Raw genomic sequence first — 23,135 nt, forward strand, 5'->3', positions numbered from 1 at the left:
AAATTTATTATTCATTATCTGTGAAATTTGTTCTAATCTAAAAATATTCTAGACTATATGAAATGTGCATTAATGGCATCATGGGGTGAAGAAACAATACAATATTGTTTGCAGTTCGGTTTTTATCCGTTTTTTATTATTATTGTTATTATTAATATTTACTGCACTCATAAACGTTACAATCTTTCTACGCATACAAGATTCACAAATCGTTCACACGACAGCACGTTTCATCACGTATAACACCCTTACTTAAATATCTCTAGGCGTATTACAACTACAATATGTAAATTATATATTTGTATATATATAATATATTTCTATATTTTTTTTTTATTTTACTTTCTCTATCTTCCTCTCATTCGTACACTTCCTCTCGTTCGCATACATCTTCTATCACACACATATTACGTGAACGTGCACGCGTCCGTCTCGTTTTTTCTATTCTTTATAGTAATAATAATATTCGTACGCTACGAATGTATATCGTATTTACATGATCAACAGTTTTCGTTCTGACGGGATCTCCAATTGTTAATATTATGCAAAATCGTCGTCATAGCTCGTATTGTAAAAAAACGCAATCTACGCCATATGTATGCATCAGTATGGTTAATAAATCTGAAAAAATAAATCGGTTATTTTCGCGAGGCCGCCAAACGGAGAGCTCAATCGATATTTTCAATTGATTTATGATTCTATTTTATAAGTTTCCCTTTTTTCATTTCTCACATTTTTGCACATTCTCCAAGTTAACTCATCGTTACGAGTAAATACCATTGATCTTTTCCTAATTAAATAGTCTGTTTTTTTTTTCTTTTAATAATTCACTTTCCCCTTTTTATTCAGATTATATTAGTAGGTTCTCATAGTTATAGTCTTCGAAGGAATCTATCAGTTCGTGTCTATGCATGTTTCTTACAAAATTCGAATAAAATTCTGGACCAATATATTCTTTGAATCTAAGGTATTATTCTCCTCTATTGCTTTCAGTCGATTCTAATTATTGTTACTTTATATCTATTTTTCCTGTCATCTAATCACGTATGGTAGTGTAAAAATTGTTAAAATGTTTTACCTAGTTTTTTTCTTTCATTTTAAAGAGATAATCGTTGATTGGAAGCTTATGGCGTAATAACAATCGATTGATAATTAAAGTTAGTAACAGGAGGATTAAAATGCTGACATACTCTTTTTTCCAATTCGTTACACTCATATTTATTGTTTCTTCAATATCTGTTTAGATATTCTGAATGTATGATTTTTAAGTCACTTTGCTTCGTACTTTAATTTCTATTAATTCCTTAGGAAACGATCCATAGGTTATTGCATAGCAAATTCTCTAGGAAATAGTTTACCGATTATCGCACGACGAACATTCTAATGAATGATTTATCGATTATAAATAATTAACCCCTTAGGGATTGATTTACAGTTTATTGAATAATCAATCCTCTCCCGAATGATTTATCGATCATCGCACAATTAATGATGTCAATCGTCAGTATTCTTCTTCTTATCGTTTTCATATCGTTCCAAAGAAATATCGTAAGAAAAATTGCAAGAGTTATTGAGCGAAAATGATCGTCGGATTAATTACAATATACAAAATTAGAATCAATCAAAATCACAAATTGGATTTTGGATATAAATTAGATTTAAAGAAAAGTATTCCGATCGAGAAAATTTTCAAGTAGTTTTATCACATGGAAGACGAAATAACAGAAAGAAGATTTAGTCGGGAAAAATCGATATTTCGCTTGTTTAAAATTAAGAACGGAATTTTTCCTCGAAACGTTTCATGAAACTTCGTTTAATCGTTTCAAAAACCAGTTGCAATAACTGTAAACGTCGTCAATATACCAAAGATTAATTTTCACGATCGATCCTAGAGAAAAATCGGAAGAAAAGAAATTTTAGTTTTCTAATCCTAAATATACCATTATACGTAAATATAATATACTAACACAATCTTTTTTTTATTTTAATAACTTTTTTCTTCAATCCATTACAGTTAAGCAAAAGAAACGGACATACTTAGAAGAAAAGATGAGTATAAATATATTATACATACATACATACATAAATACAATAATTAATCAAGAGATCAAGATACAAGAAGAAAAGGAAAAAAAGTGAAACAAACCAAGGATTAATTTTCCCATAAAAAAAACGTTTCAGAAAGCAGTTTTCCTTCTTTTCAACCCTCACTTGTCCTTATCTTTTCTAAATTATGTATCCTGTGTATAACTGTGTAATTTACATATATATATATAGAATATATATGTACGCATATAAGTAACAATACAAGAATTTGCAATGTAGTGCATTTTCTTCAGCCGTTTACAACAGGACATCCGAGGACTTCTGGTAAAAATTATTTACAGTATTCTACAAGATCGTCGTTCATTCAAAGAAAGACAGATAGCTTTCTTCCAGATACATTGAAAAAATTTCTTCCAGATCATTGAAAAAATTGATACATTTTTCAACTAGTTGTACTGAGTTGTACTAGTTGTACTATTTTCCTTAACAGTAGAATTCACTCAGTTTCGTTGTATTCAACTTCTTAGAAATTAATCGCAGATAAAGTTTCAATGAAGCTAGGTTGAATCTTCTGATAATGATCTGGATCTAAATTTTGTATTTATAACACAAAATAGTCGATGTGGTTTTTTATTAATAGAATCGATTACCTTTTCAAAAACAAACAAAATTTAAGTAATGAAGAGTTTATAAAGTAGGCTCTGAAAGATTAAATAAAATCATTCTTTATTATGTATATATACTATTAGCTGGTAAAAGTAAAGTGTTAATAGAAAAGTAGCCTTCATATGTTATAACCACTGGAACGTGATCACTTCAAAGATAAAGAAAGATAAATTCCCAAGTTTCACAATAAATTACGTCCAACCATCGTGCAAGTGCATACATATAATCTCTTCTTTACTTCACAATCGTGCTTAAACATTAAAATAACAAAATAATAACAAAAAAGGTGTCCACGAGATATATATACATATTCGAGGTTAATTGAAAAACCAATTACGACAAAGGAGAGTGAAGTTGAAACAGAACGACGATCGAATCCTAGCGGCAGCTGTCGTTACTCCTAATCTAAATTCGATTAAGCCTACAGTCATATCTGTTTTTTTTCTTTATTATAGCGATACGCTCTTTGTTAGTTTAAATTGAATCACTCGCTTAGAAACTAGTTTTAGTTTAATTCTACGCCGTTGTATACGAAATGGCAAAATAGACTACGAACACGTTCTATGTACATAAGATGTTCACTATTTAATTATAAAGTTCCCTTCGTTCGTCTACAGCTTACTTCCTGGCACCATATTTTTCTTTCTAGTATTCGTTTTCGCGTTTATTCTCTTTGTCTCTGTTGCTTTGTGCTAATCGATCTTCGTTCGTTCGAAATTGCTGTACGTAACATCTTTTACTTTATTTTTCTTTCCTTTCGTTTTCATCGTACTCGCTGTTCTTATTGTTAGTACCTTTATAAGCTGATGGTTTTATCGATTTTATTTTATATGTTTCATTATCACCTATTAATAAATTACTTTTTAAAAAATTGTCAATTTTATTGATACAAGTATTTTAGATTTTGTAATCTTATATAGGGACAATGAAAATGTTTATAAAATGGCAAGGACCTGCGAGTGAAAAACCTTAAGATAAACTATTTACCTTTCGAATATTTAGTTTCATGAAAAAAGTATCGTTTCATTTTCTGCAACGGAAACATAGGTTAGACAAAGGAGTATGGAATTACTTGAAGATAAATTCAGAAACTTCTAACGCGTGTCGTAATTTTTATATATTTTAAGTACGAATTAGAGAAAATCAAGTTAAAATGTGTATATCGAGTGACTTGCAAAATATCGACTCACGAAACATTCTGAAAAAAAGAGCAAGAACACAAATCAAGTGACATAGAAGCATAAAAGGTATCTGATTAAAAATTGAATTTCTATTTCCATTGTACATGATTCTTAAATTGCTTCCAATATAAAAGTAGCTTGATATCCGTGATGTACCATATATGATAGTGGCACGTGATTAAAATAAATAACAAAACATTTCGTAATTATTCGAAATTGTAAAAAAGACTGAACGATCGTTATTGCAAACGTATATGTAAATCTTATAAAAAAATTTAAGGTGACACGTGATGTACAATTTAAGAGGTTGTTAGGTTTCAACCGATTTATTTCTAATAATGTTTTTCAAGAAAATTATTAAAAATAGTTAGACTATGTAAAAATAATGGTATCTCTTAAATGCAACGTAAAAAATATTTATACGATTGACTTAAAACTACGTAGGGACATATATAATTTTTGTATTTTTTAATAAATACAAAAAAGACATACAATTATCTGTGACACATTTCCTCAAAACACTACTAAAAAATACCTAAATTTTTACTTGTCAAATCATGCAACACTGTTACAAAGAATAATACAACATCTTGGACTTAAACACGTGTCAAATGCTCATTGCAAGCACAAAAGTCATTCGAACGGACGTAGGAACTCTAGAATGATCACCTAAAGACAAATATCGTCCTTTTTTTGTAATCAATATGAGGTCAAGTTTTTCAAGAATCGATACGCAATTAATCATAACTTGTATAATTCTATAAAAATTTTCTAACTATAATTCAGTTAAAGAGCCAACAAATATCTGATTAAATATACTGCCAACTAAATAGCTGATCTGAAGCTCACTGACTTGATGGGAAAATCATAAATAGTTGAAAAACAAATTGTAACATAGCAATTGGGGTTAGGTTCAACTTTCAGTTGAAATTCAGATCTGACAAAGATACAAAAGGAAGACGACGAGAGGAAGAAACAGAAAAAACATAGAGAACATAGGGAATATTAACCCTATTTCACACTTTACATTAGTTTAATATTATTGTTTGAAAGATTGTACCAACAGTCTTGATAAAAATAACCTGCTTCGTTTAAATATTTTTCAGCGTAGATGAAAAATCACGCCTATAATTTATAACGTTTCAAATAATTTACAAGTGAATTTATAGACGGTCCTTGAGTCTAAAATGGACTTTTAAAAAATATACTCCTGTTATATTTACTTAAATGAGCTTTTTCAATAGGTACAATTTTCAGTTTTTAAACAATTGAAACAACTTGCATGGAACGTTTGACTTATCGCACAAAGCAACACCTCATAAATAATATTATCACGAAATCACTGATGAAACTTATGAACACATGTAAAAATCACCAATTTTCAGAAATAGTTACGAAATCTATTGCCTCTCCGAGAACAAAGTCAAGGAAGCAAATATTATGCTTCTTTTTTTTTTTTTTTTAAATAATTACTTTACGAAGAGTAATCGTTGATTCGTTCTATTATAAAACATCTTATACACTTTGATTGTAAATGATCTCTCCCTATTTTTCTTAAGCTTCCGATAATTTGAGAAAATTTCATAAGATGAATCAAAAATTGAATTAATTCCTTCAAAAGAAGTTCATGCATTCAAACTTGACAGATGAAATTTCCTCGGTGACTTCCGGCTAAAGTAAACTCGGATGAAGTTCGATGTAACCCATTAAACTTCAGGCACAATCAGATTTCTTTTAAGGCCACTGAAAAAAAGAAAGAAATTTCGTAGGATATTCCACCACTTTGGACAGCCCGATATCGTGTCTCTAATTAAATTGTTGCTAACTACTTGGACATTTCGAGTTCTTTTTTATGCACTTATATAACAATTTGTTTGGTTATTAGTAAACATTGTTTGTCACACGAACAATATATACAGTCGTGCGTCGTTAACTGGTCATGAGTTGGATTTTATTTGGCCAGTTATCGAGGGAGGTATATTTTTAGGAAAACCCGAACATCTCTCTTTTTCACTAAATGTTGGTATAGATAGTGTTTACTCAACCAGAGTTGATCTGTGAATGGTAGGGATTTGGTATTGATATATTCGTGGATGTGGCAATAACGAATTTTCAATTTCAATCAATAACGAAGATTCGCGTATCCTATATCTTAAATCTTTATGATTGTGTGAAGTTTTATGAACTTTTCAATGCACTTTTGTTTGAGAAATCGACGTAAGTCAATTTTTACTCTTAGGAGTAGAGAAGAAATATATTTATATACGTATCAACTCTGGTTATTCCAATTTTAAGCGGACGCTATTGTATTCTGTTCGAAACCCTAACTGAATTTCTCGAATGTGCAATGTTCCTTAGATCAGTGTAACATTTTTATCCTTGCTCCATCCCCACTACGCTTTCCTGATACGAAACTCTGTCTTCTTCACTCTAAACCAAAAAAACGTAACATTAATCCAGAAAACATTGCACAAAAGTAAAGCCGTATAAAGCCAGTATGTATAAGAGATAAAAGATAAAGAGAAAAAAAGGAAAATGCGAAACATAAAAAAATATAAAACACTTGGCAACTGTTCGGAAATAAGCCTTATTATCTTTTGTGGAATTTCCATGAATATATAGGAACGTTAGAAAGAAGAAATCTTCTTTAAATAGTCTTGAAGGATGAAAAAAATGCTCCAGCTTGAAAATTAGTACATACTGACATTTGTTTCATGACAGATGAATTTATGAAGTATAGGCGCTGTGAACGAAGATGATTCAATTTCATATGCGAGACACGAGTAACACAGAGGAATGTTCAAGAGGAAATGTTACACTTTTGTTACAAAAGATTCAAGCAACCGTTCTGTGATGCAGTTTCTCTTCGGTTATCACAATTTTACAAGTATGAAATTGTACGACACAAGTTCGATATGTAAAATAAGAAGAAAGAAAAAGATCTCCTCCTTTGTAACTACGACCATTATTTTTGTGAAAACATATTCGCGATGCATTGACTGATGTCAGTGTGTGACTAGTATATTAAAAGATAAGAACAGATTTGCAGTGTCTCCAGGCACTTGTATGCAAGTTTAATTAATGTCGACTTCAACTTTTTGTTAGTAAACAACAATACATAAAGCACGTCGACGGAAAATTGAAACGGTGTGTATGAGAATGAACCAGCCATTCGTATTGTGTGTACATACATGTTTTCAATCGTGAATTAAATTTTCAATTTGCGTTTATTCTCCTGAATAACATTAATCTGAATCAATTGATGTTTTGTTATAATAACATTGTAATTTTCTTCACTAGAATGCCAAATTTGAAGAATAATTTTACTTAACCTCAAAACTTCATCTATTCCAATTAATGTGTTTCTACATCATCACTGAAATATAATTTCTACGCATCCTAATTTTTTATCGCGTAATATTGTATGTAGTATACAAGTATGTATGTATATACAGAATGTTTCAAAATAATATAGTGAATTAGAGGTTATTCAGTATGTAAAAATAAATCAATGAGACTTATTGAATAGATAAGAAGTAAAATCTGTTCGCTTACGCTTTTCTTTTTAAAAAAATCAACTTTGAAAATTTAATGCGTACACATGCACTCAGCTAAGCCCAAATTGAACCCCATATAGCTAACGACCGTTATTTCAAATTTGTTTTTCTTATAGACGAGGCTTCAAAGACAACAATTTTATTCTATACATTTTATTTATTTCAGCATGTAAACTTCTGCCTGGTTGTATAATCCTTATTCAATAGAAAATTACTTAAGTGCATGTGCACTTGACAGACTTTTCAACTTGATTTTTTTAAAAATAAGGCTTCTTGCAAAGTATCTATTATTGTAATTTGACACAGCAATGTCTGCATTATTTTATTTACGTTTTTCAATAATGTTGCGTTTATACGGTACTTTTATACATTATTTGACTGTTTAGTCCGTAATAGGTTAATCAGGTTAACAAGAAAGAAAACTCCTTCATGTGTCTGAGACAACCGATCAGATGAAAATCTTTGTAGAATTAAAGAACCAATTAATGACCGTATCAATTCTGCGTTATACGGATGAGTAATTCTACATCAGAGTAATCATACATTTCTACAAATAGATAGTTATTGGTCAGTAACTATAAAAGATTAATTGTTCATTAGGAATGCAAAGGGGCTCAAAACAGTTAAATGACAATAGAATCATGGCTTCATTCCTATAAATAGCAAAAAGACAACATATACAATATAACAAACACCTGAGAATGAACCTTCTAATTATTACGTTATTTTCAATTTCTAATTTTATATAAAAATATTAGAGGTATTAGAAATTGAACTTTAGAACAAATATAATTGAAATTTATTTAAAAACAAAATTTAATTTGGAATTTTATATTATTAGCCCAAAAATTATAAGAATAGTAGCAATAGAACTGAATCTTAATTACTGATAATGAAAGATAAAATAATTTCTATTTAGAATCGATATTATTAATGATATTAATGTTTATCATCATTGACTATGATACTACTGTTGCCACTACACTTTCTCTTTTTTATAGTATTAAACTTTCCGCATAACATTATCAAATATTAACAGATTTAAATGCATATTTGTAAAGAAACGACTTTATAAGCTTCTATATATAAAATATTTCATTGTGCAGCGGCTACGAATTGTTCCATGTGTCAATATAATATTTACTATGATTTTACACAACCTCACTTTTCTCTTTGTTGTTTAATTCAATAGTTGGTTCAATTCATTAGGTATTAAAATTGTTTAAGAGCTTAGTCAGTGTTACTAGATAGCTAATAACGTACTAAGATTTGATAAAAAAAATTTATCTAAATGAAGCCAAATCTTTGGAACTTTTCCATTCGTAATTAATTTAGTATCTTGCGCAAATTACACAAAATTCACAGTAAGATAATTCTCTATCTAAAATGATAAATAATAGAATACAGATGTGATGTTTTACAAAATTTAAAAAAAAAACAAATATACATAGACCATAAAAATTGTATACGTTTTGCAACCAATTTATATAACATTTCCCAATTGCTACCGATACGATTCAAATTTTGAATAAATCTTGATAATGAAACGATATGCACTTCAATATTTTTTCAAAGAGATGACTTTCATGTAACGATATTAAAAATAGCTTATGACGAAATAAGACATATTCGCCAATTGTATATATGAATTTAGAACCTAGTTGATTTCTTCATATCAATAAAGTACGAAGAAACATGTCTAAATTTGAGAATTGTTAAAAAATCTTATGCTCATGACTACTGAAATATTTATACTGTGCGATCATCCATTAAACTGGAGTCTCAATTTTCTGTTTTTTCGTATCGTACAATTCGATCTTTCAATCATTTCTTTTCGTGGATGCGAAAGCTATGATCGTTCGATGATAAAACAAAGCAAAATATTTTCTCAATTGTAACTTTTGCGAATAACAATAATAATGCCGTAATAAATCTGTACACGTAAGAGACCTGTAACCCAATTTCTTCGAATGAAAAAATTCGCTCGAATAAATGTCTTAAACGAACACGAATTTTTAGGCAATATGAAATGTATGTACATGCTATCGTGCCTGGATTCTTCATGTGTTCGTTCATTCCGTGGGCGGTTCTTCTCTTTTTTCCTGCTAGGACTTTTAGCGAAAGTATCCTAGCGGATGAACCGAATAGGATTTTGTTTAATATAAGCAAAAATAGCCGAATATGTATATTCGTAAATACAATCTTAATGAACTACCTTAAAAATAACTCGCTGAGCTTCTCTCACGAACGAAAGTGTCTCATCTTCACTTGCAGTGTGTTTCCTTATTCTTCTCTAACGATCCCCAACGTCAGAGAGATACACTTTCAAGATTCATCGTTTTGTACACAAAGAGTCTTGTGCTCATCTCTTTTAAATGATTCTAACACACTGTATAGCTTATTCTAAGAAAAGGGAAAATCTCGCTTGAAAAAGTAATAGATAAGTATTATCTCTATCCATTCCAGGAGTGATGCACTTATCCAATTTAGCAAATCGAGTAAGTGCTTATGCACTTACCCATTAATTTTCAAGCCGATTTAATTTTTGAGAAATCGACGTGCTATCCGTCTTGATTGTGGCCGATTTCGTCTGCTCGGTCTTGGAGATCGCCAGTAAACGATCCCTTATGACGTTTTGAGGCTTGCCACTCACTTCTTGAGCCTTCGTACACGAGCCGGAATTTTGCTTGCTTCGTAATTGCTGTTGTTGTTTACTTAAATCTCGTTGAATATTCGATGAAGAGGAACAAGCGTCGTTCCGTCTTCTAGGATGGCCTAATCGTCCAGATCCAAACGAACCGGCTCTGTTACGAAACTGCGAAAGACTTACTGAGTCCACACGAGACTTTTGCGCGACGGAATTGTTCTCAGAATTTGAAGTTGGCAACGTTACAGTACTGGAACCACCAGATAGTCGACGAACTCTGTTGGTAGGTGAAGCATCACCGTCACCTGCACTTTCGGATACACTTCTGTTTCGTCTCTTTGCGGCCTCAGATCGTGAGTTTGCAGCAAATGTTTGCAGCATTTCATTTATTTGAGGCTGTAACGTTATTGGGAACATTAACATAATTAGGAATGTTATTTAATGAAATGTGTTATCTTTTTTGTTTAGATAGAACATTTACCTCGACCACTCTAAAGTCTTCGATACTCTTAAATTTAGACAGATACTCCTGTAATTTAAGATCTACTTGAAGTTGATCAGAATGTTTATAATATTTTAGAAACGCCCAAAACTTTTCTAATCCATACAGTTGACCTAAAAGGGGAAATAAAATATTAGCACATTGTATTCAACCTAAACAACGGTTTTTAATTTAATTAATGCTTGTTGCTACGTTAAGTACCACACACAAGACAAATTGATCTTATGATACGAACTGAACATTTCATTTACTATAGCACACGTTTACCATTTAGTTAACAATAAATGTTATAACTAAATAACCTACAATGTGCATCAAGTTGGATGTTTTAGAAAGAAATACACTAACCACTTTCGTAATCTTGTATCGTTTCGATTTGGAAATCTTTATACAGGTGATGTCTAAATCTCTTTTCCAAACCATAACTATAAAATCTAAAAAGGCATTCTAAACCATATCGATAACCCTCAGAGGCATCTTCTTTGGCTACAGTCCTGAATTCTTCATACATAGTACGATTGAAATTTTCCCGCAAGAAGAATGACCAAAAACGGAAAAGTGTGTTCATTTCTTGGGATTGGCCAATTCCAAGTCTCTTACGTTCTGAAATAATATAAATACGATGAAAATTTATGTACCCAAAGAAATTATAATTTATGTACACTAAGATATTTTCAGATCCTCTTTTCTCTTCATGATATCCCTCAGTCGGGAAAAGAAGACAAAAATAAAATAATTCATCATTATGTATATTTATATAAAAAATATTAATCGTCTATAGTACTAATTTAGATAATATCATTTCATGAATCATAAAAAAATAATTTAAAAAACGAAAATTTATATTCACCTTTTAAGCAACGCGAATGATACTTGTGGTAAACCTGCTGTGTAAAACCGTTCTCTTTCAGAAGAGCATGACTTGGATGATGAAAAATAGGCAATGATTGTGGTGCACTTCCGTAACTACTAGCAAGGTAACCTTCATTCGGACTTGTTCCTGTGCTACTTCTGTACAATACAATAAAAATGTAAAGTTATTAAATTGTTATTAAATTTTTTCACTTATTATTCAACTTGTTAGCGATGTAAATTTACCCCGTGGAATATGTACGCGGTCGATGCTCCCGAACGTCCATAATCCAACCAACGTGATGTTCAACAGGCGGATTATTGCTATGTCGTGTTTTTCTTTTTCGTGGTGTCCTAGGATCTACCGAAGGTTCGTCTTTTACTACCGCGAAGAAACGAGGAACCACTCCTCTTCTACTTCTCGATTTATCATTCCAATGACTTCTATCTACACGGCGATCTCTTCTCTCTTGACCATCTGTAGTCATTGACATCTATGGATACAATAATTACGTTAAATGTAAAATGTGAAATGAACAAAATTAATATAATTAATGAGATTAAATAAATATGAAATGAAAAAGTACCTGTGTTGGAAGCGAACGAGACACTTCCATATCTTCTATTGCGGATGGTGGTGGTGGTGGAACTTCTGGATTAGCTTTTTTAGGTGCTTTAGGAGCCATTTTTTCAAAATCTTCTTGACTAATCATATTGACAGTCTTATAGCTTCCAATTGACGACGAAGATCCATACTATAAGGAACGAGGTAATTCAAACCTGTGCATGCCAGAAAAATATTCTTAAAAATGATTTAAACTTACCCTTTGACCATCTTTCATCCATAAATCTTCTTCATAATAGTACAATCCATCATTGATAGCTTGCTCGAGATCCTGGGTCATTTTTACTCTTGTTGTCCAGTCCCCAGTACGGTCATGACCTTCGTGTTTCGGAATACGCGTCGACATAGGCACCGACGTTTGTGTGAAGATTAAAAGTTTATTGACATCTCTATCTGACAATTCATAATCTTCATCGTCTTCAGACCTACAATATATCACATGTTAACTTTTACCCATACAGAGTAACTTGAGAAAAAGACAATAGAAGTATATAGAATTATATAATAGAATAATATATTATATAATAGAAGTATTTAGAAGTATATAGTAATCAGTGAAATAAAAATATAATGTCGTACTAACAATTCAAAATAAATCAGGAACTTTATTTATAATTTCTCTTTAAGAAGACATTCAATTTGCTTTAAAATGCTAATCTGGAGTTTACTGTAGTAGATAAATACTTTTTGCTATTTTTTATGAATACTATATACTCTTAAGTTATGGACGCATCTATAAAATTCATAATATAATCAAAAGAAAGTCAAACAAATAGCAACAAACCATTCAGAAAATGCATTGTGACGGCCAGTTGGTGGTGGTGTATCGAGTTCCTCATCAAATTGAAAATCTAACTCCTCTCTTTCTTCGCTTTTAACGTTATCAATTTTTTCTTTCTCTTCATTTCTTTCCTTATGTGATGGTTTCACCCTTCGTCTTACCTATCATTTTCATGAACTCGTTATTACTTATTACTAATAACAACTTGTTTGAAATAGATCTACAGTTTGTGTCGTAATTTTTATACATCGATGTATTATAATTATAATTTACTTAATCGGTAACACAAAATCCTACTAGACCATTTTATAAATTCATTGCATTCTTTATAGTTCTAAGTAAAAAAGTACAATTCAATTTAAGATCTTGAGTAAGTTGTAAAAGTGGAAGTGTTTTTTCTGTGGATTAAAAAACGCGAATATTTCATTTCAATGTTGGTACTAATAATACACGAAAAAAAAATTACCTCTTTCCAAACATCATTGACAGATTGTGATTCTCCGTTGACCTGCACTTCTGGTACGGAGGATGGACTAGAACACTTAACTGTTGTGGACATTTTATCGTCCGGTTTCGAGGCTTTGTTTCTCGAGAGCAGTAATGAATTATCACCCGATAGTGCTGGAATGCTTCTCACTTCTACTGATTGTTCTTCTGTCTTGAACGATTCACTCGTATTATTGAAAACAATAGGTTCGTTATTTCTGTTTGTCAGTTCATTCGAAATTGGTATGAACTCCGGTACGTCAGGATTTAAAGTGTCGCCTGTCAATGAGGATATACTTTCTGATTCACTAAGCCTTCCTATTGTTGAGATAATATGGTTGGATTGAAGAACGCGTGGAACTGGGGGAATAGGAATTGTAGATAAAGGTCTCGCAGCAGGGCAAAAATTGGATTCGGACGTGGAGGAGAGTATTACTTCGTTTTGAGATGGATTCGAAGTATCAGACGGTTCTAAGAATACGGAATTTTCAGCCGCGTCCAAGATAGGCCACTTCAAAGGATCTATTTTCGTTCTGACCTAATAAAAAAAAAAAAATAACATTAGTCGTTTACTCTTGAAAATTATTTTAGAGATTCTGCAATAATATTTCAAAATTGATATTTCATAAAAGACAACAATAGCTGATAACTCGTATCTGAATCGATCGCTACAATACAGCAGAAAATATATTTTCCAGGGATGAAATTGTGAGGAGGTCTACTTTCAAACTCCATTCATTGAACTTAAATTAAGCTCGAATGGTGTCAGCGAATCCTCTTCCATTTTATCTAGCACAATTCTTTCACCAAAAACACAAAATGATGTAGCTGGATTCGAATTTCGATTTGTGCATTATTAGAATTGTGAATATACGTTTATTTTACCTTAAATCCATCCACTAATTCTAATTTATCGGATTCCATAATCGCCTCGATAACAAGGCCAACATCCGTTGTTAGCGTCTGTACACGATGAAAAGAAGCTATTAAAGTAATAGGTAAAAAGCCTTGTGCGTCCATTTTACGACGTAGAAAGAAGTCTCTTAAAAGATTTTCTTCGCTGAAGTAATATTCTCTGTGAAAGTATAAATTACATATTAAAGAAAAGAATTGTGTATTGTTTTTGTTTTTCACTAATTTATCAAACTTACATTTGATTCCTCAGAAATTCCTTAAGTGTTGTTGTATTTATATTAACGAAATTTGCGTTATTAAAATAAAATGTTCCCATGTAAGCCATCATGTAATTAGGATCCAAAAGACCAAATTTATGCATCTAAAAAAATATGTCAATTGAAAATAACTTGTTTAGAGATTTAAAGTTCTTTATCTCTGTATTAACATTCAATATCAGGTCTACTTTCGCTACTCTTCAAAGAATATTCTGAGAGATTCCCATTAGCTTATCATCATTATTAATATAATTTATATTATTCATTATTTTTGTTACATACGAAATGTAGGTAATAAGAAAATAGTAAACATAGAACTACCTGCATATAAACTTGGTCATGTCTGTGCCTGAAGTTACCACGATAAGCGCCTCGTCCACCACGCCCTCCTCTTCCTCTGTAACTTCGCCCTCCCCCCCGTCCACCTCTTGTAATGTAGGCTGGCCTATCATGCTCTCTATTTCTGTATGAATCTGCTTCTGTTAAAAGATATAATTCTAAATTTAATATGTAATACTTAGAATATCATGAAATATTTATTAAATACCTTCTCCACTCTTTTCCCTCTGATTATGGTACTTTGGTGACCGATCTCTTTTGCTTCGATTTTTTGCTATATCTATTTCCAACGGTACCCATTTCTGCTTATTCACTATAAAGATGAAAAAAGAATATTAAAGTTCAACTTAAAAAATAACTCTTCACTCATCTTTTATCATTTATATCATAACAAAGAAAATAAATCAGTGATTGTTACCTTTTTTTTTCTTTTCATTACTATCCAAGTGTTCTTCATCATCATGTTGACAATGATTTTGCTCTTTGTTTTCTTTTCCTCTGTTTTCAACAGCATTACTGCTACTTTCTCTGCAGTTATTTTGTTCAATCACACCATTTTGCTTCTGTACTGTTACAACCGTCTTCTTCTAAAGGAAAATATTTTTTTAATTAGTGACGTGTACAAAGAAAATTAAGGAAATAAATAATTGTGTGAATGTCAAATGATTTCACGGATAAGAAATACGTCCGCAACGAGATAACATTCGATTTTGCTATAGCAAAATTTTACGCTCATAGATAAATACATGATGTTACCTATGAGTTCTAGCTTTTGCATAGTACATTTTTTTACTTTTAAAACAATAACCGAGAATCCCAAATATAACTAAAGTAATTTTTAACAAATTTTTTTTAATTGATAAATTAAATGAAATATAGTAGCGTTGATTAAACATTATTTTGCTAAAAAGTTGCGTTGGCAAGATAACCTAAGCGTTCAAAAAACACGACAAATAATTTTAACCAACCTCTCCTGAAGCTTCTAAGGTTGGCCAATCCCCAATATCAGAGAAGTCACTCGCCTGTTAAAGTCACAAACTAGATTTTAATTTTATCCCATAAAATATAATAAGAAATTGGTATCTTAAGAATATTTCTAATTAAAAGAAAATTTTTATACACAATTACTATATTATATGATTATCATCAACATTATTATTAATGTTACTAAAAATATTAACATTATTATTATTTTACCATAAAATTGGAATCATTGCATATACCTTTTGATTAAATTTTCTTCTATCCTTTGACACAGTCACAATAGTCGGATGATTTCCAGTGTTGATACCGTTCTCTGTAAAAAAAAAGTATTTTAATAGAATAGAATATTTTCTAACGTCAAACTTTTCAACCGTAAACCAATTCTTATCGTGTCACTTATAATCTATTCGTAACTTCGTGACCTATATTATCTACAGAACACGTGCTTCATAAATCCTTTTATCTATGACCGGTGTCCCAAAGAAAGTGCACAAAGAATTTAAACAAAATGGACGGCACTTTTTATTGGTTCCTATTATCATCAAGGTAATTTCTATGGAAAAAATGGAGTTAGATTTTTAAGCAAAATGTTACTAAGCGACAAGTCCGTGAAAATATTTATATGTAGTATTATTATTTATTATTATTATTATTTAGTATTAATTTTTTACTACCCCATCATTCATGTTCATTTCAAGGGAAAAGTGATACTTACACCATATAACATATAGCGAGTAATAAATAATTTTTGATCTTCGTTAAATATTCAACGTGAAAATGATCTAATACTAATATAATTTTATTAAAATCATAAAGTTTCTGTTTTTCCTTTGTTTTCAATTATCAATAAATAAAACTTAGTAAAATGAAATCAGTTAATATTAGAAGCGTGAATATTGTCCCTTTCATGTTTTCCATCTTTATTATAACTTTTTAATAAAGTTTCGAATCATCCATATCTATATTACGTTTTTACAAAGTTTGTTTAGAAGAAATTGGAACATCCTGTATACATAAACACGCAATAACTGAAAACGTACAAACGAGAGTTTGACACTATCCCTGATTTCTTTATTTTCTATAAATAAGCAATATAACGTGTGCGCTAGAAATGTACAAACGACTTCTCGAAACATAGGGCGCATGTTACGCAAGTGATACCAGCTGTAGATTTACTTGTTGACCTGTTTTCGGTCGAGTCGATCTTTCGTTTGCTTCGAAAACACAAATCACCGCGAAAGCGAAAGTAACTCACGCATTACCGTGTCCTGCTTCTCGCGTTACAGTCTCGATGATCTAGACCTAACGGGTTTGACAAAAATTCTCTTAATTAATTCTAAGCAGAAAGATACCAATAAAGATAAGGAGATGGAAACAAAAGTAATCTTACGTATCTTGCACAATGATAATGATTAAAATAATGTATAATTGAATGAGTACACTGAAAGATTGGTACTACCAGTAAAATATAATAATGTTTGGGGTAGTCACTGCAGGCATGTATTCTGAAATATTTCGTATATGAAAATCTCAAACTGTGAATTTTAAGTTTTCATAGTATATGAGATACAGACGAAGAATAATTCAGAAATTTTGAATCCTAAGGCTTTGAAGATTCATCGAATTTTTTAAAATTTAAAATTAAGATTAGATTTAAAATTAAGATAGATTTAAAATTCGAAACTGTTTGAAGTCTTAAGTATTGGGTTGCCAACTAAATAATTGGAGATTTTGTCAATACCACCTAATGACTTTTAAGTGTTTAATCATGTTCTAATTTTCGTAATATATGTTGAAAAACTTCGAATCGATTCAGAATCATTAGCCAAGAATAACGAACGACCAATAAATTTATCAAGTAACATGCGTAGGATAAATTTTTATAGTAGAAATCTTACTAAATAAAAACAAAAAAAAATTTACTAAAACACAGAAAATAAAGGGATATCTGCTAAGGATATTGCACAGAAGATTTCTGCGATATCAACGTATAGAAAAAGCAAAAACATTCCATTTCAAGCAATTCGATCTCTTAGAAACGTAATCTAAACATTTCAGGCTTAGGTTATCCTCGTAAGGACAGAAAAAGAATTGCGCGCGTATAAAAAGCCCCGAGCGGTTTTTTTTCGACTCCGGTTCAACGGGATCTCGTTCTTTGTACTTTAGCATGCATTGTTTTTTAGCTGAGAAATCGATTTTATAGCATTATCTAGTTAACTGATTGGCCTCTAATTTTTCCACATTCAAATTAATTCAATAGAAGTAAACTTCTGTAAAATAATAATAACGCATTAGAGTAAATGCGTTTTATAAACAATTATCAATAGAAGAACAATAAAAAATATTACACTTTCTCCTATGTTATTTACTTAAAACTTAGTAAAGATGCAATATAAATTTTCTCATCTTACAAATATGATTAATAGCAATAACCCTGAACAAAACATAAAAATATTATCGTTAGTATTGATTTCAAAAATCAAATAAAACTCACGTTGAACAGTATTGCTTTTATTTTGATGCATCTTCATTGTGTATCGCATCTTCGTTAAAAACTCGGTTCTGCTCACTAGATTTCAGTTCTTCGTCGTTCACACGTAGAAAAGAATACTTCAAACTTTTATATAAGGTTCACGTAAGTAGAGGTTCGCGCGTAAGCTAGTATTTCTTGATAGTGATATAAAATAGAAAAGATAACAGCTAAATTCGAAATATTATAATCGGATTCATGCACTTATATAGCACTACGACAGTCACTTCACTTTCGCGCAACAGGTGCGTTTGTGTACCTTCATTCGCTGTTTTTCTTTATACACACTTTATTGTATATAAACATTTATTAAGAAATATAAATTAATATGAACTCTACTAATGGCACAATGAAAACTTCCAAGTTCGATATGACTTGCACACACTGTCGATGAACAAACTGTTACACCAATGAATATTGCTCACACATATACCTATCTTGCACTATAATAATTATTTTTTAAGAGAGTTTTTTAATACATATGTTTTAAGAATAGTGAATATTAGAAAAGAATTCTTTTGACTAGAGACACGATGGAAAACCCGCCGCGTACTACTTCGTCGTTGCAGCTCGAGAGTCGACGATGCACTGAGCCACTAGGCAGGGAGGGAGAAACGAAAATGCCTGCAGCGGCCAAGCACGGTAAATACGAGCAGCGACCAATCACGGTAAATCTAGCAGCAAATACTAGCAGCTGCTTCTTTTTAAAGTTGAAAAGAAATTTATATTTTTATAAATATAATTAAAGAAATGAAATCTAAATACACAGTTGTTTTACATACTAAATATTGTAACGAATATTATACTTAGAATATTTTATATGTTTTTGTATACTATGTTTACTCTATGATAGTATAAGAATCCATAGTCCATTCCGCAAGTAAAAAGAAAAAAGTTGTTATTTATTTATTTACTAATGGGATTATTACTAATGGCCTAAATTATGACTAGGCAAGAACTGACAAATAGATGGTGTGACTCAATCTCATTTATAATATCGGCATCGTTATCGCAAGGTAACGTTACCAAACAGCACATTTTTCTCATATCGCGAGATATGCAAGAAATCAATATTTCTTACGAAACAGAGTAACCAAGCAGGAAAGCTGATGGCAACCGATTTGTTCCATCTTGTTACATCGATAACTAGCTAACACAATAACACGCGTACGCGCGCTCAACAACTTCCGGTCAATTCAATACGTAAATTTGTCGTAGGAACAACTCATGGGTGCCGCACAAGGAGGCCGGCGGCCGGTTACGAACAAAGAACAAGGAGAACGGAGGAAAACTTGTTTGCTCGTGTCAGATCCTGTAGCGAATCGCTCAAAGTAATGTTAAAAATATAGCATGTAAAGTTCGACGTAAAAACGAATCAATATCTTTCTCTCTCTCTCTCTTTTAAATATCAATGTAATATATTTTGCAACCAGTGAAATGAAAATTTATAGATGAAACAAAAAATGTTAATTAGCATGAAATATTCATTCGAATATTTAGAGGTAAGAATTTCAACGCGCTAAGTTCATTAAGTAACACATTAACGATACCTGACGTAACATTACGTTTCTTCATAATTAACCAGACAAGTCAACTGTTAATGACTCTAGAAAAAGAATAATTTTTTGCACTCATTGAAATTTTAATTTTAGCAAGAAACGAGACAAAAGAGAGTACAATAACTCTTATTAATATATTACAGCATTTGCTCTAATTAGTAGAAATATAAATTTTAATTATAGTATAGTATCCGCACTACAAAATATTCGGCTAGAATGACACTTTTTGAAAGTTTTTGAGGTCACTGAAATCGAAAGTTAGGTTCGTTTCTAACAGAAATAAGGCTTTAAAAATTTCGGCCAACTTGTTAATGTGACGTATTCATTGATTCTGATGCTTCCTTTCTTAAAATTTGGTACTCTTAACCTATTGTGTGACTTATTATGCATTGGATTATTTTCCATTTTTTGGCCGCCATGAGGCGACTGATTAAGCCGTGATCATACAGAGAGCTGTATGTGCAAATTTGAGCAGCAAAATTGACATTTGGAGCATTGGCATTAGCTGTGCCATTAATTGCTTCGCCGCTTACCACTTACAGCTCTGTATGATCAGGTGTCTTACATGGATTTTTGCATTTAAAGTCTTCCTGCCAGATGTTCATAAGACCGAATTTTCAAAATCGTTCATTTCCATAAAAAATTACCCTCATTTTCGATTGTAACGATTTAAAATACCCCTGAACACACACATACAGATAAAAAATTTTGCAATATCGAATACTATACATTACCCAATTTTATTTAGTATTTTGCATAGTAAGCAACGTAAGTAAGCAAATGATGATGAAATTTGAAATGACAAAAATGTTCGGGTAATAAACAAGTTACACCAAAATTATATTAATTTTACAGTAATTTTAAACATGTATATGTATAAACATGTATTGTATATATTTTATATAAGACAATCTTTGATGAAAGAAACTCGCTAAATTTTTATCGTTGCTTTAAATATAACAACCTGGAATATTCTACCTAAAAATTTTTATGAAATTACGAGCTATTATTAGTATTCTACTCTATTATTATTTTGATATTATCCACGTGTATTACGTCATGTAATCGCATTCAAAAGCAAAAGGAAGTGATCTTGACACTACGACTACTTTTTTCTATTTGTATTCTTATTTAACATAAATGCATACACGTTTGAAAGGCATTCATTGGCCTTTACGATTCTACTTTTATCGAAGGTAGAAGGTCTACAACTTGAAACAGGTTTCCCTCTCACCACTCTCACTTTCTGCGAAACATTTTAATAAAATATATGGAACGCTGAAATAATGAGGGAACCAACGACTATAATTTTCCCTCGTAGACGTGAGATTATTATACCACTCGCCTTGCAACTTTTTAGCAATGCGCATTTCAATCTACTAACAAATAAATAATGTGAACATACGTGAATACTGGAACCAGTAAGGAAAAAAGTACTAATTGAAACATAGAAACGATCAGATATTTCTTTAATCTATGAACAGTGCACGAAATAAAATCGACTGTAAATATACTTTTTAAATTCAGCTCACCTCAGTTTTTAGCATTTGCTGTGGTTCATAATGACTGAAAGTATTTAAACATTTATCATAAGAAACTTTTAGAAATATGTGTATGATACATGTTATATAGATCTTTTATTCCTGTAAATGTGAAACTATTCACTCTTCTTTTGCAATCGTACTCGCTGTTCATTGGTTAGATCCTAGAGAAATTCGAGAGTGAATGTCTGAATTACAGCGAAGAACGTAATACCGAATACAGTTATGAGAAGGCTTATGAAGTTAGCATCCCGGAATGCAAATTTTTATTTAAAAAAAAATCAGTATTTGTTTTTTTACGACTGTCCAAGCAAAATTTTAAGTTTTCCCTTCTTTTAAGAAAGGATTGTGACCAAATTAAAAAATATTACATCAGCACCCCGATTCACATTTTTTTTTTTGATTTCATAAATATCTCTTATTGCATTTTCTGTAAATTAAACATTAGAATCGTCTGTCCAACCATCGTTTTTAATAGTCCATGTAACGGAATTGACAGGCATAGAAACATGTCATTTTTATGAGATGGGAATCTATTCTTTCCAATCTTATAATTGTGTACCTTCCTAAGTGCATCTCCTTTGGTATTGTTCATTAATACCGGATGTTTACTTTAGAACGGACTTATTGAGCACTTAGATTGTTAACTAGCTTCTTGATGAGGTCCGCATCGTAAAGTTTATAGCTTAAGTAGGAAATTCGGGACTTTCCCAAAAAGGCAGATGTGCTGCCCGTATTGTAAACTGAAGGTCACTCAAAATCCCGAACAGGTATGCCATCCGAAGGACAATGTCAGGAGAGGTATGCTTCCGATAATCCATCTTTGTAATGTATTGAAAATGATTGTAAAATTATATTGACACTTAGCCAACTACATAAAAGATATAACTTAGAAAAAACGAAGCTGGCACCCCGCTGGGGGTAGCCACCCACATGCTATATTTATTTTTATTTTATTTTTTTTTCATCAACAAGATATAACACTTTACCAAATGTCCATAAGAACAAATTGTAAAAAAAAACTAAAATAAAATAAAAAAGAAAAAAATAGCCAACCTAACGGAAAGATCTACCCTCTGTGAAGGACATCGCTGTGTGACCGAAACGGAAGATCTCCCTTTTTAATTTTAGCAACGGATTTTCTTTTTTATTTTTGTTATTATGAGTTAATGTTTACCTGGAATTGTTCCCCATTGTGCTATTTTCTCTGCTTTTATAAAGTACACTATATAATAAAATGCACCAATTTAGTAATTAATTAAAAAGTTACACTATCAGTTATAATTAAATAAAGTTATAATCGAACAATACCACGCTGCAAAAAAATATTAAAATGCATTATAAATTTTTAATTTCACGTTGAAGTCGTGTTATTTATCTTTAGTCATCTTTAATGTTTTTAATTTTACCTATTTTTTATACTTTTAATATATGCTTTTAATTTGATATTTTATATAAACAATATGTGAAATCGTAAAATAAAATCATTATCACAAAATATAATTAACTGCTTAAATAATTTTTAGACTTCTTTGTTTTTCAAGTAGTGAATATTACTCCCCCGAGACTTGGAAAAATGCGCGATGGACAACGTATAGGTTGGCTTGTCCGAGCGTAGTGGGAACGTATTGCTCGTTGTGGCGCGCACGGTTGGCTAAGTATTATTA

General features: G+C 31.1%; 1 protein-coding gene and 1 long non-coding RNA gene across 7 annotated transcripts in view; one reads left to right on the plus strand and one right to left on the minus strand.

Annotated features, from left to right (window-relative positions):
• Window positions 1–23,135, minus strand: part of LOC132909219 (la-related protein 1B) — a 29,727-nt gene that overhangs the window by 863 nt on the left and 5,729 nt on the right. Inside the window, exons 2-19 of one of the 6 annotated variants that reach the window (XR_009658509.1) lie at window positions 16,078–16,151; window positions 15,823–15,876; window positions 15,273–15,441; window positions 15,063–15,167; window positions 14,837–15,012; window positions 14,495–14,619; window positions 14,229–14,418; window positions 13,324–13,881; window positions 12,861–13,018; window positions 12,276–12,501; window positions 12,039–12,206; window positions 11,698–11,945; window positions 11,450–11,610; window positions 10,948–11,202; window positions 10,579–10,712; window positions 9,969–10,493; window positions 9,666–9,853; window positions 130–5,636 (exon numbers count right to left, since the gene is read on the minus strand). Coding sequence is in view for 5 of the 6 variants with exons in the window: in XM_060963924.1 (XP_060819907.1) it covers window positions 9,972–10,493; window positions 10,579–10,712; window positions 10,948–11,202; window positions 11,450–11,610; window positions 11,698–11,945; window positions 12,039–12,206; window positions 12,276–12,501; window positions 12,861–13,018; window positions 13,324–13,881; window positions 14,229–14,418; window positions 14,495–14,619; window positions 14,837–15,012; window positions 15,063–15,167; window positions 15,273–15,441; window positions 15,823–15,876; window positions 16,078–16,151 (3,323 nt within the window). In the remaining variant the exon portion in view is untranslated. Of the gene's footprint in view, window positions 1–129; window positions 9,854–9,968; window positions 10,494–10,578; window positions 10,713–10,947; window positions 11,203–11,449; window positions 11,611–11,697; window positions 11,946–12,038; window positions 12,207–12,275; window positions 12,502–12,860; window positions 13,019–13,323; window positions 13,882–14,228; window positions 14,419–14,494; window positions 14,620–14,836; window positions 15,013–15,062; window positions 15,168–15,272; window positions 15,442–15,822; window positions 15,877–16,077; window positions 16,152–23,135 lie in introns of those variants that run through there. The other 5 variants (XM_060963934.1, XM_060963943.1, XM_060963910.1 and 2 more) reach the window with 5 other exon arrangements.
• Window positions 18,820–19,739, plus strand: LOC132909353 (uncharacterized). The gene is made up of 2 exons (XR_009658528.1): window positions 18,820–19,010; window positions 19,587–19,739. It is a non-coding gene; the product is annotated as an uncharacterized LOC132909353 (long non-coding RNA).

The sequence above is a fragment of the Bombus pascuorum genome, chromosome 1 (assembly GCF_905332965.1).
Source record: "Bombus pascuorum chromosome 1, iyBomPasc1.1, whole genome shotgun sequence".
NCBI classification, from domain to species: Eukaryota; Metazoa; Arthropoda; class Insecta; order Hymenoptera; family Apidae; genus Bombus; species Bombus pascuorum.